Source organism: Sinocyclocheilus grahami, unplaced genomic scaffold (genome assembly GCF_001515645.1).
Source record: "Sinocyclocheilus grahami isolate Dianchi unplaced genomic scaffold, SAMN03320097.WGS_v1.1 scaffold1030.1, whole genome shotgun sequence".
In the NCBI taxonomy this organism is placed as follows: Eukaryota; Metazoa; Chordata; class Actinopteri; order Cypriniformes; family Cyprinidae; genus Sinocyclocheilus; species Sinocyclocheilus grahami.
Window position 1 is genome coordinate 222,575 of NW_015506209.1, and position 18,938 is coordinate 241,512.

An 18,938-nucleotide genomic window follows, 5' to 3' on the forward strand; every position below is an offset into this window, starting at 1 on the left:
CCCACTGTATATATATATATATATATATATACTTGCTCTGACAAGCAAACCAGCATACAAGCTGATAAAACATTTTTAACAGTAGTTGGCAGCAGTATAAAATGTTCTTACTGAGTTAAAGCACATGTGGTCTATCGAATCGTTTCTTGCCAAATTTGAACATACATGATCATACTTGCCGTATGTGATTTCAACAGGCCACAACACTGCAGCTCTACAACATTCATTTATTTTTGTGGTCATTTATACCAGTCATTTGTTAAGCTTATATATTGTGTTATTCATGTATATTTAGGAAACTTTTTTTGTCTATATGTTTGCAAAGGACCATACAAATGTACACTACTATTCAAAAGGTTGGTGAGATATTTTTAATCATTTTTTTTATGTCTCCCATAGCATTTAGCGATATGCTTCATAGTTATATCGTCCTATCGTCAGCCCGTGAGATCGCCGATTTCCTATTTATTTAATTTTTTTATTACTTCGTTTCATAGCCGGAGAGTGAACAAACTCCTAAAAGGCTAAAACAGGGTTCTCACTCTTTTTCGGTGATCATTTTCCAGTACTGCAAAAAGGCCGGTATTGTTACGTTTTTAAAACTTCAGTATCGACGTGGTACAGAAGTACTAATAACCTACTTTTGATAATAATCAAAATCATTAGTAAACAAGTTACTGAATTACTGAAATACTTCTCTTAAAGTTGAACATTGGATAGAAGGTTTGGAAACACATCAGTGTTCAAACTGTCAAAAGTCAGTAGAGATGCACCAATCTTGATTTTTTTCATGGCCGATTACGATTTTTTACAAGCAAATTCCGATTTGTTAATTTTTTTTTAAGCAAGAGATAAGATAGAATGAAAATATGACTACATGAACAAGATGTTTTTTGCTCTACTACAGGGCAAACTTTCTGTAGCCATTTAAAATTAGAGGTAACCACTGCATTTTAATCACGTTCCAATAGGGCTGGACAATAATTCAATATCAATATATTTCGTGATATTTTTTTCAGTAACAATGATATGATTTCCGATATTTCAGTGTTTCCCACACATTGATTTATTTGTGGCGTTTGAGTTCTTTGAATAAACATGAGTGCTGCACGTTTCAAAATCAAAACGCGGCGTGGGTGTTTAAAATAAATGTATCTCTGAAGGGAACCGACTGTCTCCAGAAAAATTTTGATGGTATTTTCATTTTATCTGATAAAGTAGCATTCGTGAGTGGAGCTGCTTTGTGTACAGCTGTTACCAGCGAAATTTATGTTTCTGCTGCTCCAAAAGCGCCTCCTGCTGGCAGATAATGAATTTGGTATTTTCAATAACCCCGTGTCCAGCAGCATGTTTTTGTTGTTGCTCACTCTTTTTTTAGATTTTCTGTAGCAACTCTGATCACTTTTCATATTCTTTATCCAGGCTGAAGAACTTTTGGTTTGGGGTCCGTAAGGTGTTTTGGAAAGAAGTAAAATAGAGTAAAACAGTAATATTCTGTTTAAGTATTAAAATTACAATTTTCTTTTTTAATATATATTTTATATCCATTATATATTCCTGCAATTGCAAAGCTGAATTTTCAGCAGCCATTACTTTAGTCTTCAGTGTCACATGATTCTTCAGAAATCATTCTAATACATTCATTTCTTATTATTATTATCAATGTCAAAAACAGTTGTGTTGTTTATTTTTTGTGGAAAATGTGACATTTTCAGGATTCTTTGATGAACAGATGTTTAAAAAAAGCATTTTGAAATAGAAATCTTTTGTAACAATATAAAGTGAAAGTAAATATCTTTACTGTCATTTTTGACCAATTGAATGCATTCATGCTGAATAAAATAATTCATTTAAAAAAAAGGTTCTTAAAGACCCCAAACTTTGCATAGACTTAAGTAATTACTTAAGTAATAGTGTTTGTTATAGTGTAATTGCTATGCATTATATAACCCCAAATTTTGTGTATTATGTATTTTTGATTGGACTAGATTTTGGAACAGAAATATTGAGTAAGTTGGAAGGCAGAAAAAAATTATATTTCTGAATTATACCTTGGAGTTGATGTCCGCAGCTGGCTATCAGGATGAGCTCCATAAGGAAACATTTTCTTGACCTCCTAAGACAGAAACACACTCAAAATTGTAGGATCGGTGCGATTCAAATCATTTAAAATGTTTATTCAAATACTAATAAAAAGAACAACTGCTAAATAAACACATACCTCAACAGTACACAGCGACTGAAGGTTTCTCAATGCGCGATCTAAAATTCCTATCTGATTGGCCAGTGTTAGAGTTTTTTCTTGCAGCTGTTTATTCTCCATCTCCAGGAATTTAACTCTAAGAGAGTACAGGACAAAGAGACATTTAGCATGTTTCTGTGCTTTCCTGATAGATGCAGAAGACGACATAAGATCTTTACCTCTGCTGGATAGTAGTGGCAGTTCTCAGTCCATTATTTCCCATCTCCTCAGCTTCACTTATTCGCTGCAGAAGTTCTCGTCTCTCCAGGAGGAGCTGGTCGTTTTCTTCTGTCACAGTCCTAATCCAGTCCTTCTCCTGCTCATAGTGTAAAACACTCAAGATGAAGTGCAAGTTACGCATATAGTGTTAAAGATCAGGTATGAAAACACTCACTTTCTCTGAGAGACTTGCAGCAAGAGCCAGATCATTCTCTAGCTGCTGGATCCTGTGTTCATGTTGGGTGACTGTCTTCATGAAGATCTGTTTAGCTCTGCGCAACTTGGTTTTGTGCTGAGACTGTTTCTCGTTGTATCTCCTGCAAAACATGAGTTTCACCATTTCATATTAACACATTGCATGTAATATCTGTACTTTTAATCTAGTTGTACTTTTAGTCTATTTGTAGTAAGAGTGAAGGTTGGAATACACTACACAACTTTTAAAATCTCAACAGATTTTAAAACACTAGGGACCAGATTTAATAACAGAATGCGTCAGCGCAAAGTCTTTTGGCTTTAAAATATTACTGTCAGGATTTACTAAAGACACGCAGTGAAGAATTAGTGCTGAAAAGGCGTGGACAGTTATTTTTGAGCCTGACCTTATTGAATATGCATTTGTGGTAGGGATGGGAAGATTCCCTGATTCGTTCGGTGCATCGGCATAAAAAGTTAACGATGCGATGCATCGGTTTAAAAAGTGTGCATCGGCTACAAGTTGTCATTTATATCGCGATGCATCGTTTCTAACATATTTGCATTGGTAAAAAACGATTTATTTATATATAATTACTAGTGGATGCGCTATACTTTTATTATTTAGAAAGTGACCAATAATCTGTGACCAATATTTTATATGTAGATTGATTTCTCCTCTCTAAACTGTTTTTCAAGCACGCTGTCTCATCACCGCTGCTGCTGCATGAATATGATGCATCACAACACCACGGAAACCGAGGAAAAAACTGGGATTAAAGTCCAAAACCTGACTTGAAATAACCTAACAAATCAATCGTGGCTAAAGCGGTTCCATTAACGACAAATTAAATTCACATAATCTCATTAATTTGTGCACACTTATTCGTTAGCAGACCTTAATATCGATCATGGATCAAATGACAAACAGCAAATATATCTGTGCTGTTTAATGCATTTGAGACGTTGTGTTTTCCTCAGTGCATAACTGACATGTCACAGGCATATTTTTCATCTGTAAATGTTAGAAAGTCATGCAAACATATCCATTTTGAAAAACTGGGATTAAATTCCAAAACCTGACTTGAAATAACCTAACAAATCAATCGTTGGCTAAAGCGGTTCCATTAACGACAAATTAAATTCACATAATCTCACTAATTTGTGCACACTTATTCGTAAGCAGACCTTAATATCGATCATGGATCAAATGACAAACAGCAAATATATCTGTGCTGTTTAATGCATTTGAGACGTTGTGTTTTCCTCAGTGCATAACTGACATGTCACAGGCATATTTTTCATCTGTAAATGTTAGAAAGTCATGCAAACATATCCATTTTGCTGTCAGGAGTGGGCGAGGCACGCGAGAGCAACGAGCGCTAGGCCTGTCGCAATAATCAATATATCGACTTGTCGCGCAGTATATGTACATGACCTCAATAATTTTTGGTGACGCAATATATCGCTCATTATATTTACTTAAAAATGAATGTCACCTCCTCCAGACTCTAGGACCTTGGTTTCCAAATGTAATACAAATATGTAGATTGATTTCTCCTCTCTAAACTGTTTTTCAAGCACGCTGTCTCATCACCGCTGCTGCTGCATGAATATGATGCATCACAACACCACGGAAACCGAGGAAAAAACTGGGATTAAATTCCAAAACCTGACTTGAAATAACCTAACAAATCAATCGTGGCTAAAGCGGTTCCATTAACGACAAATTAAATTCACATAATCTCACTAATTTGTGCACACTTATTCGTAAGCAGACCTTAATATCGATCATGGATCAAATGACAAACAGCAAATATATCTGTGCTGTTTAATGCATTTGAGACGTTGTGTTTTCCTCAGTGCATAACTGACATGTCACAGGCATATTTTTCATCTGTAAATGTTAGAAAGTCATGCAAACATATCCATTTTGGTGTCAGGAGTGGGCGAGGCACGCGAGAGCAACGAGCGCTAGGCCTGTCGCAATAATCAATATATCGCAGTATATGTACATGACCTCAATAATTTTTGGTGACGCAATATATCGCTCATTATATTTACTTAAAAATGAATGTCACCATGTTTTGTACATTCCACTTGCTCCTGTGTCTTCTGCAGCTTCTCGTACATTTAAAAAATGCTTCTACAAAAAAAGTTTCATCTGCAGATATGGTCTTGTTTAGGGATCTGTGTCTTTGTGCATACAGACATCTGACTGCTAATTAGTGATTGTGTTTTTCAGCAATAGTGTGCATCATTAATTTACAGAGAAAAGAAGGTCAGGAAAAATCTGTAGATGGAAAAATCTCCATACAAGTTCTTTGTGCATTTTTCATTCTTCTACTTGTTACTTTGCACTTTTTGTTAGCAAATGTTTATTTACTATTTATTCAGTTTTTTTAAGGTATCTAATATTTTGATAATTTCCATGATCTAAATATTCTTAAAAATGTAAAGTCTGTTGTCATTTGGAAGTGTGTAGGCTTTCTTGCATTATTATGCTGTTACATTATGATTATATATTCGGTGGCATAAAATGGTCTTTAAAATTACAATAATATCGCTTATCGCAATTATTTCTGGGGCAATATATCGCACAACAAAAAGTTGTTATCGTGACAGGCCTAACGAGCGCTGCTGCTGTGCGCTAAACAGACTGAGCGCAATCGAATAGGAGCGCAATAATTCTGAGTAAAATATACATTTTGCTAAAACATTTGTTTTTGGACATTAAATGTGTCTTTTGTAGAATTTTAAACCTACATATAAAGTGTATTTTTATGACAGCAGTAACTATAAGTGGCCTATTGTAATAGGTAAATCAAATGTAAGCTAGTAGGCTACAGTACTAATTACTAAGCTCAAATGAGTTAATGTATGTTTCTTATAGCAGTTAAAATGTAGTCATTTTCTTTATTATTTATTTTCATTTTTAATTCAGAGTGATTTAAACTATTAATTTAGTTATTTTAATGCTTTAAAGAGTAAGCAATTTTAGATTGTAATGTTCTAATGTTCTGTTATCTGTTCTGCAAACTATAAAAGGTACAGCTGTAATAAAACCAGAGAGAAAGGCTGCATGGCTAGAAACTGAGAAAAAAAAAAAAGTCAAATAATAGTATGTGAGACAGTGGTAATATCATTATGTTCCTATTGGTCAGTAGAGGAGCTTAGCTTAGCCTGACAGTTAGCCTGCTTTAGACAAGGTTATTTTTCCAGCATAAGTTGCCACAATGACTAAGCTTGATCTAGGCCTATGTTAAATTTGCTTTATGGAACCAAATCATTTGACAATGAGTCAGACTAACTGAAATAAGCCTGGCTTATTCGGTTAACTTGTTTTATGAAACAGGCCTCGAGGCATTAAAAGTGATCATATTTTCTCCATTGCATATTGCATCGAATCGCATTGTGTTGAATCGAATCGAATCGAAATCGGATCGCACTGCATCGTAATAGGGGTGAATCATCGCATCGCATCGGTAGCTGCTTCATATGTATCTTTAATGTATCGTATCGTTGGCTATGCATTGAGATGTTGATCGTATCGGCCTGAGTCATGAGATACACATCCATAATTTGTAGGAGTTTCCCTTTCAGATGCAAAATTTATGAGAGGAGAGTATTAAAATGAATCATGCAATGTGATTTACTAACGTTTGTTCTTGTCAAATTACTGGTATTTGTGCCATTATTTAACACCCCAAAAAAGCATATCTTAATTTTGCGCCTGAAATGGCTGCATTTGTTGTTGTTAGGAGGAGGCACCGCACAAAACAGAGAGCATGTGGTCGAAGTGAGAAGATTTTTTCCACACTAATTAATTTATTTGGAATGCCAGAAGGACACATTATCCGATTTCGAACATATCCTTACACTAATTTGCGCTGCGCTTGGCAGATTGCGTTGGCCATTACGGAAATGAGATGTTGCGTCTGTGTTCTTTAATTTGCCTGTTGTCAGTAAATCACCCTCAGAAAGTTCCATGCCCATCAGCAATGTTTTGGAATTGCGCTCTCGCACTAACTTGTCCTGTTTAGTAAATCTGGCCCTATGTGTCATACACTATAATGTCCACCCATTGAAGAATGATACCGGATGTTAGTGTCAAGCTGCTGAACAACCAGCTTCAGTTCCTCCTGCAGTCTCTCAGACTCATGCTGGGAAGACAGCAGCTGTTCTTCCAGCCTGTGGCAGCTCTTCTGACTGCTTCTCTGCTACAGGACACATTGGTAGTTCATTGTCAAGAGCTCCATTAGCACATAATTTCAGCAGAAGTCAGATTCAGTTTCACCCCACAAACCTCTTCTCTAGCTGTGCTAAGTTCACTCTCCTGCACCTGCAGCCGCGTCTCTAGCTCTTGTGTGCGATGAGACATCTCTGAGTTTTTGCGTGTCAGAGTTGCCTCCTTCGCCCGCAATGAGCGCACCTGCTGCTGGAGTTCCTCATCTTTCTGCTCAAGTAATTTCCTGTCAGGAAACACAGAAGGTCATCTTAATTAATTAATTGATTACTAAAAAGAACGTTTGACTCAGGACTAAGACTACATTTAAAAACACCTGCCAAAATGAACACTACTTGTGACGCAGTGACCTGTCTGACCTCTGTAGTTGCTCCTCTTGCAGTCGGGCTCGGAGGGCAGACAGGTTATCAGACATGTCTCTGGTGTCTCTCTCCAGTTTGCTGGTCTCTCCCGCTCTGGCCTCCTCCAGACGCAGCTGGTGCAGCGTGTTCTTCAGTTGCTTCTGCAGTTCTACAACCTGCAAAGATGTTCAATTAACATGTTCTTCATAACTGCTATACTACTGAAGTTTTTCAATCTGCTGTAATCACACACCTTCTTGTCAGCAGCGATCACACGCGCTCTCTCTGAATTAAGCTCCTCCATCAAGCTGCTGTTAGTCTGTCGGTTCTGAGCGCTTCTGGCCACCTCCAGCTCCAGATCTCTGACCCTCTGCTGGAGTCTCTCCAGCTCTGCCACATGTCCTGCTGCGCTCCCCTCCAGCTGGGCTACTTTGGCCTGGGCCTGCTTCAGCTCTGCACACAGCTATCAGGAGCAGAAACATAAGGTTTCTGAGCATTAAAATCAACAAAACAACATTCATACATTTTAAGTGTAACTTTAATGTCCGAATACTTTTTGGCACCTGGCACAACTTCTTTGCATGTTTTTTTTTACCTTGATCTTCTCCTGGTCTAGCAGTGCATTGTGTCTCTTAAGGTCTAGATTTTTCTCTCTCTCATAGCGTAGCTCTCGCTCTGCAGAAGTGAAAAGATGCTGGGTTCTCTGAAGGTCCTGTCTCAGCTGTTTGTTCTCCTCTCCCTTCTGTTGTAGGAGTGAGTCTTGAGCCTGTGGATAACCACATTTTGGTCACGTTATGCATGACAAAAAGGTAGAACATTAAAACACAATAGTGTTACAATTAAATTATGCAGGTTCTAAGAATGTTTTGTGCATGAATAAAAGTAAAAATTAATGTGAATATGTTTTTGTGGGTGTATGAGTGACTGGAGAGCAGGACTGACCTTAGCCCGGGCCTGAGCTTCACTGATCTGGGCCTGCAGGGCCAGCTGGTGTTGGCCGGCCAGCTGTCTCTCCTCCTCCAGGGTGGAGTGTAGCTTACTCATCTCTGACTTCACACAGGCCAGCTAGAGGAGCAGCACATAATGTTTACACATGATTCCAGCAAATACTACCGTTTAAAAGTTTGGGGTCAATAAAAAAATATATATATTTTTAAGTTGACTTTTAAAAAGAAGGTAAAAAAATGTGTTACTGTGTTCTTATAGTTATTATTTTGGAATAAATGTAGACATACTTCAACAAAACTAACTTGATTAGATTTATACTTGGTCTTAATAAATAGAACAATTAATAGTAAATGTAAAAATAGGGATATCATTTTATTTTGATAATTTTCTTTAATAGTGTAGTATTTATTTAAGATGAAAAAAATAGAAACATTAAGTTGATACATGAATTAACAATGGACTAAAAAAACATTAAAAATGAAATAATGAAAAATAATAATAATATCATTTTAGAACACATATTAGAGAAGAATGATCAGTAGCCTAGATCTCCCAAAAAAAAAAAAAAACCCCCCCCCGGGGCCAATCATTCATTGTTGAAGAAACACCTTATAAAGTAGCCTTACCTGACAATGTCCATCATCCTCTGCAGTGGGCTTGCGGTTGGCCGTGTGCTCCTGTGATGCTCTGGGCATCTGCTCTCTAGCATACTGGAGCTGCTGTTTGACATGCAGGAGCTCCAGACTGAGTCTCTCCCTCTCCCCGTCAGTCTGAAGCCTCTCATGGGCTTTCTCGCTGAGCTCCTTCTGTAGCTGCATCACATGCCTGCGTTTCTCCATCAGCTCATCCCTATCACAGAGGCCCAAAACATCTTACAACATGCTTTCTACAGAGACCTGGAGTTTATATTGAAGATGGGATAATGTCAGCTATATTGGACAAAAGACATTGCTATACCGAGACGAAAAAAAGAGGAAAACAGTGATGTATCTGTGACAGGGTGTCTTGCCTTAGAGTGTTGTGCTCCTTCTCCAGTCGAGTCAATTCTGTTCTCAGCTTGTCCACCATAGAATTAAGCTCTGCCACCTGTCCCCTGCTGTCTCTCAGGTCCTCTTCGGCTTGGCTGTTCTCTGTCTGAAGGGTCAGGTTGTCCTGGAGTCGTGTCTGAGCACGCTCCAACTGGGCCACCTGCAGAGTACAAACACAGCCTCAGTGAGTATTTACAAGCTATGGGAATTATATCTGAGCATTCTAACAACAAATGGATTGCATTCTTTGCAATATAACCCTATAATTTAGTGACCTTCATTTTTATTACCTTTTCTTCCAAAATTCCCTTTTCTCCTTTAATCTGTGTGAGGTTCTTGTTAAGTGTCTTTCCTTGTCGACATTCCACTTCTAGTCTCTGGACTGCCACACGTAATTTCTTAAGCTCCTCATGATCTCTTTGCATGACCTGTCCACAAAATAACCATGTGACATTTATGGTTTCAGATCACTTTATTTATAACTCTTCTGAACAAATGCATAGTGGTGTACGAACAATGAACAAATTTCCAGGACTTCAAACTGTGTATTTTATGATGAGTCATGTGTGGCAATGACATTACTTCTTTTTCCGTTTTGAGAGCAGCCTTGGCTACAGATAGATCCACCTCCAGCTGTTTCCTCCAACCTTTTTCTTCAGCAAGACGTCCCTCGAGGAACTTAAGTCTTTCTTGAATGCTCTCGCTAAGCTTTAGATTAAAAGATAATGAAAATATAATTTATCTACCACACAATTAGAGGGTACAGGTCAGGGACTTTTTCAATGTGCCTTAACCTTTACCTCAGAGTCAGTCCCACGAGCCTGATCTTCTTTGTTCTTCTCAAGTTTCTTACTATTTCTCTTACTCAGTTCTTCCTCAATGCTTTTAATCTAGAACCAAAATCAGTCAGTCTCTACATTCAGGTGTTTACTTATCAAATTTAGCCCAATGTGGATGGATAAAAACGCACCTTTCTCTGTAACCCCTCTATCTCACACTCATGTCGCTCCCGCTCCTCTTTCGCTGCATTCTGCGCCTCCCCCAGCAGCGCCTCCAGCTCCTCATTCCTCTCCACCAGCTCCTCATGCTCACGCTGCTGCTTCTGCAACCTTCTCTCCAGCTCTCGCAGACGACTGTCCTTATCTTCAGACTCTCTCCGACACCTGCCATCATAAAACTGCCATATCAGCATCTTTAAAGAATGGAAGCAATGACATGTAGAACTTTTAGTACTATAAAAGAAGACAAAGCTTCACCTTTTGTGGAGTATCTCATCCTCTACATCCAGTGATGGATCAGGATTGACTTTATTCCCAACACCCTGAGCATTCAGAAGAAAAAAGCATTCGGAAGGCTCTCAAAGGAAATTATTCAAATATTAAATTACCTGTGTCATGTAATATATGCAAACTAGTGCTTTTAAGACTGTAATAGTATGAATATCTACCTGTGTAGAGTGTATTTTGTGTTCTAAAGGTACGCTGATCCCTTGATCTAAGTTCAGCTTTGATTGTTCAACCTGTGGCACACCCAGCATGGCAAATTATATCTGTTCCGTGTTTGCAAATAAGACTACCTTACAGGTAGTGGCACTAAAACTACAATTCTGAAAACAAGTATTCTTGCCAGTTTAAGAAGAGTCCTCCTCTCTGTGTCCAGGGAACGAACTCTATCCCTCAGCACACAAATCTCACTATCCAGTCTTTCATTGCGTTCCTTGGCCTTCTGCAGCTCCACCATATCTGTCAAACATTGGGATTACAACCAATACACATCATTTGAAATGTTTTTATGGTTCGTTCTGTCTTTATGTACAGCACTGTCATTTTTTATAAATAAACTTGAATATAGTCATAAACCGTGAGCAAATGTGAGAAGTTTTTAAAGAGACACGTGATATCTTGCTGCAGTATCAGACACAATCTCACCACACTGTTTAAGCTTGTCCACTTCCTGTTTCAACTGCTCCACTTCCTCCCCTGTTTTCTGCAGGTCAGGTACTGAAATGAAAATTTTGTTCTGAGTTTACATTACGTGCTAAGGCAAAATAGCAAACAAAATTCTAAAACTAGATTTTTACATTTTCTAATGATGACTTGAGATGAGTGATGCTTAGTCATGTCAATGTGAATGGGGTCTTCTGTATGGCTTTTTTTTTGTGGAAAATAATAGTCTAGTTCCTTAAAAAAAACAATGATTACTATGGAGGCACAATATATTAGAAACAATATATTTTTGTATAGGCATCAATTAATATTCAATATTTAATTGCTTACTTTCATTACTTCGATTTTTACATTTAGATTACGTTACCGATACTGTAGTCTAATGCTCATTTAAAACGTATTTTAAAATAACTACTCTGTTAAATGTAATCTTTAACAAATCTCAAAATGAAATTTCATTTTTATATTGTACATATTATAATGTTGTGATGCTTACATTCACATGTTGCAACAAAAAAAAAAATGCTGACAAATTTTTAGGGTTTTTATCTTTTTATTTACACTACCATTAAAACATTTGGGGTCGGTAAGATTTTGAAAGAAAGAAATTAGCTCTTTTATTTCGAAAGGACACATTACATTGAGCAAAAGTGAGAGTAAAGACGTGTAATGTTACAAAATATTTCCATTTCAAATAAATGCTTTTGAACTTTCTATTCATCAAAGAATCCTGAAATTTTAAAAATGTAGTTGCCACAAAAACACTGCTTTCATCATTGATAATAATAAGAGGGGTTTTTGAGCACCAAAACAGCATATTAAAATGATTTCTGATGGATCATGTGACACTGAAGACTGGAGCAATGGCTGCTGAAAATTCAGCTTTGCAATCACAGGAATAAATTACATTTTAAAGTATATTAAAATAGAAAACCGTAATTTCAAATTGTAATAATATTTCACAATGTTACTATTTTATCTATATTTTAGATTTTTTTTTTAATGCATCCTTTAGAGCCTTCAAAAAAAGAAAAAGAAAAACCATTTGTACCCAAAACCCCAAACTTTTGAATGGTACTATATGTATGCTACAATAGTATAGAAGTATACTATAGAATTTTATTATCAGGTCAGGTGAAAATTTTGTTCTGAGTTTACATTACGCGCTAAGGCAAAATAGCAAACAAAATTCTAAAACTAGATTTTTACATTTTCTAATGATGACTTGAGATGAGTGATGCTTAGTCATGTCAATGTGAATGGGGTCTTCTGTATGGCTTTTTTTTTGTGGAAAATAATAGTCTAGTTCCTTAAAAAAAAACAATGATTACTATGGAGGCACAATATATTAGAAACAATATATTTTTGTATAGGCATCAATTAATATTCAATATTTAATTGCTTACTTTCATTACTTCGATTTTTACATTTAGATTACGTTACCGATACTGTAGTCTAATGCTCATTTAAAACGTATTTTAAAATAACTACTCTGTTAAATGTAATCTTTAACAAATCTCAAAATGAAATTTCATTTTTATATTGTACATATTATAATGTTGTGATGCTTACATTCACATGTTGCAACAAAAAAAAAAATGCTGACAAATTTTTAGGGTTTTTATCTTTTTATTTACACTACCGTTAAAACATTTGGGGTCGGTAAGATTTTGAAAGAAAGAAATGAGCTCTTTTATTTCGAAAGGACACATTACATTGAGCAAAAGTGAGAGTAAAGACGTGTAATGTTACAAAATATTTCCATTTCAAATAAATGCTTTTGAACTTTCTATTCATCAAAGAATCCTGAAATTTTAAAAATGTAGTTGCCACAAAAACACTGCTTTCATCATTGATAATAATAAGAGGGGTTTTTGAGCACCAAAACAGCATATTAAAATGATTTCTGATGGATCATGTGACACTGAAGACTGGAGCAATGGCTGCTGAAAATTCAGCTTTACAATCACAGGAATAAATTACATTTTAAAGTATATTAAAATAGAAAACCGTAATTTCAAATTGTAATAATATTTCACAATGTTACTATTTTATCTATATTTTAGATTTTTTTTTTAATGCATCCTTTAGAGCCTTCAAAAAAAGAAAAAGAAAAACCATTTGTACCCAAAACCCCAAACTTTTGAATGGTACTATATGTATGCTACAATAGTATAGAAGTATACTATAGAATTTTATTATAACAGTCATTTATCAGTTATCTGGCATAACGTGAAAATAATTATAATCAGCTTACTGACATCAGCCAGAATTTTACTACCACAGCATCACTAATAATTACCATTAGTGCTATAATCTGAAGCCTGCATTTACTTACCACACAAGTTTTGGACCTTACGAGCGAGATCTAGTTCATCCGTCAGGTGGCGAATCTCTTTATGTGCCATAGCAAGACGACTCGATGCCTCTTCCAGATCCCTCTCCAGCCTCTGGCGCTCTGTGCATTCTCTGTTGAGTTCTTCACTGTGGCCCTACAGGGGACAGAGCTTTCAGTGAGACATAAACCTGGTTTCACTGGCTGGTCAAGCAAGGAGCATGTCAGCATCCATGCGTTTTTAACATGCATAAGCCACAGAACACAGGTGAAGCTGAATGTGGATCATGTTCCAGTGTGAACAGAGTTTAATATGCACCTGCTCCCTTATAACCATCAGAAACAACTGCATCAAGGGGACAACCAGCCTCTGGTTAGTAACCACCCTGAACTGTTAGGGTCCAGAGTGAAAATAAGAGGAGTTAATGTGATCATGCTCAAGCTCAGCATGTGAGAAGACGTTATTCTCTGCTTTGTGTTCAACCAAGGCATGCATTATTTCATGAGGTGACCATGGAGCTGCCCTAATCTGCTTAAGGACAATAATTATCCTGTCTAGGACAATATGGAAAGTTCCACCTCTCTTGATTTACATTTCTGTCATGCCTTTTTTATGACATGTATGGAAACCTACAGGAAGGTTCTGTGCTCTTAGTGTAGCCCTGCGCACACCAAAGAACTTCCTCCAAGGACTTTGAACTGATGATTCCTGTCCATTTAAGCGAGGAACAAAGAATCGGGAGAAATTATGATGCAGAACATATCAAGAGATGGACAATGAAACAATTAAATATAGATAAATGGGATATGACTTCAACGCGCTGCTTTTGAAGTTGCTTTCTGCTCATGTGACACAGATCTTCTCACCTTATTCATGCTTTCCTTTTGCTGCCTGAGTTCCTCTTCCCATGTGTGACGCATATGATCCAGCTCTTCCTGATTTCCATAAGAGAGGAGATATTAAAATGACCACAAAACTAATGAGCCTCAACTGAGGCATTACTATTAAGAGAAGGCTCCACATTTTAACACGTATATTTCTTATTCAATATTATAATTTTTTGCATTTGCCATTTCATTCAAGTTATACATTTTATCAGAATGCTGATGATGCTATAGGCACATTTGGCTGATTTCACAGCTAGCATTTTCTGTATCCTAAATAAACTTTATATATTATACTGGCCAACCTGTTGACCTACACTTTTATGAAAACTGATATAAAGTTGTATTTCTCATAGTACCTGCAGATGCACCTCTCTGAGGTTGCCAGTGAGGGTCTGGGTGTCCAGTTTTCTTTCTGCAGCTTCCAGTCTCTCCAGGAGAGTGACTCTCTCCACCAGCAGATAGGCCACCTGCTCACTGGCACTGCTCTGACTGATCTCTGCTAGACCCTCCTGCTCCAGCATCTCCACCACCTCCTTACACTGGGAGTCTGTCACATACAAACATGACTAAAGACCACTTACTGGACTATAAGGACATTGTGCAGAATGCTAGGGCTATGCTCTTAATGGAATACTAGTGTACTACATATTGCATACAGTGCAGAATGCACTAAATACCACAAACAATTTTTTATCACCTCAGAAATATAATTATTTTGCATTTTTTGTCTAATTCTAAGTAAAATATTAATAATAATAATAATAAATGATTACATTGAAAAAAAAAGTTAATTGGAAAAAAAGTCAAATAAAACCAACTTTAAATATACAATGAAAAGCTAAAAAAAAAAAAAATGAAAATGAGAAATACTGCTAATAACGTAAATAAATTAAGTTTAAAGGCCTGTTCACACCAAAGATGATAACTATCACAATAACTATAATAATCGTTCTAATTCTAGAGGGAATAGGAAAGTGCATACCATAACTATAATGATAATGAGACAAAGGAACAATTTTTTTTCTTCCAGCTGATGAATGACGAAAAAATTCACAACCAATCAGAATCCACCGATTTTTAAGAGCTTAGGCATTTAAAGCAACAGACAACATTACTGCAGTGTGTAAAATAATCAGAACATTCATGTCTGTTGGTGTATTCACTAACATGCTGTAGTTATTGTTATAGTTATTGTTCTTGGTGTGAACAGGCCTTGTTGAAGTTGAAGTACTAAAAATAACTAAAACTGAAATAAAAATCTATTAAAAAAGAGAAAAATTAAAAAAAACTAAAAAGGAAAATATAAATGGGAAGAAATTAATAAAAATGACACGAGAACTTAAAATGATTGAAACAAACTAAAGTTAAAATGAAAATATAAAAATAAAAGCAAATTCACAATATTTATAAATACATTCATAAACAATATAAATACTACTAATATTATGTAAATTATATTAAAATAATACTGGTAAAAACATCTTAACACTTGGATGTCAGATCAAATGAGAGAAGAAAATTGTGGCTGATATTACTTCCAGATCCAGGTCCAGCCAAGCACATTGCATTGTGGGATACAGTATTCTACACAGCACACTCTATAATATACTGTACATTTGACAAATGTAGTAGCTGATCTATGACTTCTTTGCATACAGAACATTTACATACTGTGTACACTGCAGAATACTGTATGCATACTTATATTTAGTACACAAATACACATAATGCAGAAATAGTATGAGTAACATGCAACCAAACTACTCACTGACAAAACTTAGACCACAATCTATTTTATTTATAAGTATGTTAAAACCAATATGAGTTCAAACTCACCCTGTTGGTGTTTCATTAGGGCGAGCTCAGCACGGAGTTGTTCGCTGTCACGTTCGTACTCCGCTGTTAGAGATTCCCGCTCCTCCAGCATGTTTCGAATATGCTCCACGTAATTTTCCACCTTGAAAAAAACCCATCAAACAACCACACAGCACAGCAAAAGCATTAGCTACAGAAGCAGTGTGTTTTGGTCATGAAACAGTGTGGTCATGTTACAGTGTTGATGAGGGAGACCATCATTAGCTATTCTTTAGGGTGGGAGGATGCCCGGCCTGCCATCTGCTGGCTCACCTCTCTCATCTCGCTGGCCTGCTGTGTGCGTAAAGTCTGCAGGTCTTCACTGGCTGCGCTTAGGCTGCCCTCGCTGCGCTGGAGCAAAAGCCACAGGTGCAGCTCACGCTCCTCTGCTGGAGCCTCAGGGGACACACCGTCCCTCTGCAAGCGGAGGGTGAGCTCGTCCAGCTCCTTTTTCTTAGGAGGAAACAAAACAATGAGCCTTTTTTTTTTCTTGATGAGGCCTGGGTTACCCGACACCGTCTTCAACACTCTGTCACCAGCACATCTAATTGCTCAGTGTTAAGTACGTCTCAAAAGGTGCCTACTATCTCACTATACTGTCTCATTAAGCAGCGTTTCTTAAATGGGGGGTTGGGATCCACTGGGAGGCCTTTAAACTTCTAAAGGTGCTGCAAAATGTTTTAAAATGAAAATGAATTACATTTGATTAAAATTTGTATTTTGCATGTAGATCAGCGGTTCTCGACAACTGCAAACCTCAGCAAGCTTTCAAGGGGGGCCTCAAGATGCTTAAGATGATTTAAAATAAGACAAAACAAGAATTTAAATAAACTAAAACAACTATAAATCAAGCTGAAAACTGACATTGTATTTTTAATTTCAATAATTTTCCTCAAAAACTATAAGTATATAACCAGGGTTCCCACAGCCCAGGAAAACCTAGATATATGAGGAAATTTTAAACGCGAGATTTCTAGACTAGGAAAAGATTTTAAAATTCTTAAAATCATAAAGTCATGGAAATTTCTATAATGAATATCTATTTTTAGATATTTTTATATTTATATTTTATAAATAATAGAAAAGAAACTTTAATATAATTTGAATATAGTTCTTGTATTGACAGTGTAATTAAAAAACAAGCCGCTTATTACAGTGTTATTACAGCAGAAGTGCCAGAAATATCTTAGCCTACATGGGTGGCCTTCGAATATTGTCCTTGACAAATGGGGGCCATGGAGTCAAAAAGGTTGAAACTTTCTGTAATATAATTTAAACAGAGATACAAGAAGACCTTGGGGTTAGAAAAGATTGACAATTGCTATCATAAAGTTATTTCATTATATGTATTAATAAAGTGCATATTATTACACCTGTTGAAATGAAAAACAACTGCCCCTATAAGTCTATTTTTTTTGTATGTCAACATAACTACCATTAGTCATCAAGCATATTGCATGATCTTCATTAACTAAGATTTCATGCGTATGTCATATTTATAAACACCATACCTCTCTTTTTTCCATGGCCGTGTACAGCTCAACTGGAGTCCGTGCATCACATGCAAATTAGCCAAGCGTTTTTATGGGAACAAAGTTTAGATTGTGGTTTCCAGCATTTGCCTCCGCCCATGTCAGTCTCTGGACTAATCATCACTTTATTGTAGAAAAAGAAAAGCATTAAACATAACTCAACGTGTTCCTGAAGTTTGCATGCCTTTAAATTGAACACAATACAGCTAAAGTAACAACCTTTGACAACACTGCAAACTGTTAAGACTAGCGTTACACGTGATCTTCTGCATAATCCATTATCATCCGTTATTAAATGTTTCTCTCACATATTCATAATTTATCTGCAGTCACGGGTGTATTTGACAAGAATAATGTTGCTTCGGGCTCAACAGGCTTTTTTACTGCAATATAAAAAGTTTCCTAACCCAAGCACAGTCCAGTCCGCTAACTTTGGCTAGCGGGCTAGTTCGCAGTTATTAAGCACGAGCTTCTTTTCATATCCTCCAGACGCCTGTTAAAAATTAAACAAATTACGATTGTCGTTGTCCTTCAAACTCGATTTGAAACAGTTAATGATGTCTGTCCGTTTACAAATATTGACGCAACAGTAGAGTGCTCTCCTCTCCTGAGGCCTACCAAGTGTTTTGTTGCAGCTGCTCGCAGTAGCTTGTACCGAGCGCCTAGGCAACGGGTTAAACCATTCCGGACAAACCGGGAGAGAAGGATGCGCTGAGAAGTTGAGGTTGCACGTTAGTCCAGCAGATGGCGGTGTTTGCTCTATTACTCAATAAGCAACAGAAAAATAAAGTGTAGATCTAGTACTGAATGACTTAACTGTTCGATTAATATTATTCTATTAAAATAAAGCAAGTCATAGATTTGATAGCCTATATTATTCATAATAATTCACATCGATACGCTACCTGTCAAAAGACTGTAAAAATCTAGATGTTTTCCAAGGCTGCATTTATTTGATTAAAAAACAATACTAAAAAGTGTTTATTAATTTTTACAATTTAAAAGAAATGTTTTCTATTTTAATATATTTTAAAATGTGATTTATTAATGTGATGGCAAAGCTGAATTTTCAGCAGTGTTCAGTGTCACAAAAACAAATTACGATTGTCGTTGTCCTTCAAACTCGATTTGAAACAGTTAATGATGTCTGTCCGTTTACAAATA

The 18,938-nt window shown here is 36.5% G+C and overlaps 1 protein-coding gene across 1 annotated transcript; it reads right to left on the bottom strand.

The window, feature by feature from the left end:
- Positions 1 to 555: 555 nt before the first annotated feature.
- LOC107565824 (coiled-coil domain-containing protein 30-like) lies at positions 556 to 18,397 on the bottom strand. The gene is made up of 28 exons (XM_016251102.1): positions 17,994 to 18,397; positions 17,754 to 17,897; positions 16,516 to 16,695; positions 16,225 to 16,345; positions 14,745 to 14,935; positions 14,368 to 14,436; positions 13,504 to 13,657; positions 11,148 to 11,219; positions 10,846 to 10,961; positions 10,667 to 10,738; positions 10,476 to 10,540; positions 10,190 to 10,382; positions 10,020 to 10,109; positions 9,802 to 9,927; positions 9,510 to 9,647; positions 9,201 to 9,379; positions 8,818 to 9,040; positions 8,186 to 8,308; positions 7,839 to 8,009; positions 7,497 to 7,706; positions 7,262 to 7,419; positions 6,963 to 7,128; positions 6,755 to 6,876; positions 2,637 to 2,778; positions 2,422 to 2,558; positions 2,222 to 2,339; positions 2,052 to 2,116; positions 556 to 568 (listed from the first exon to the last, which is right to left on the bottom strand). Exons 2-28 carry the CDS (start codon positions 17,766 to 17,768, stop codon positions 556 to 558), a joined length of 3,429 nt encoding a protein of 1,142 aa, XP_016106588.1. The 5' UTR covers positions 17,769 to 17,897; positions 17,994 to 18,397.
- Between the last annotated feature and the right edge of the window lie 541 nt (positions 18,398 to 18,938).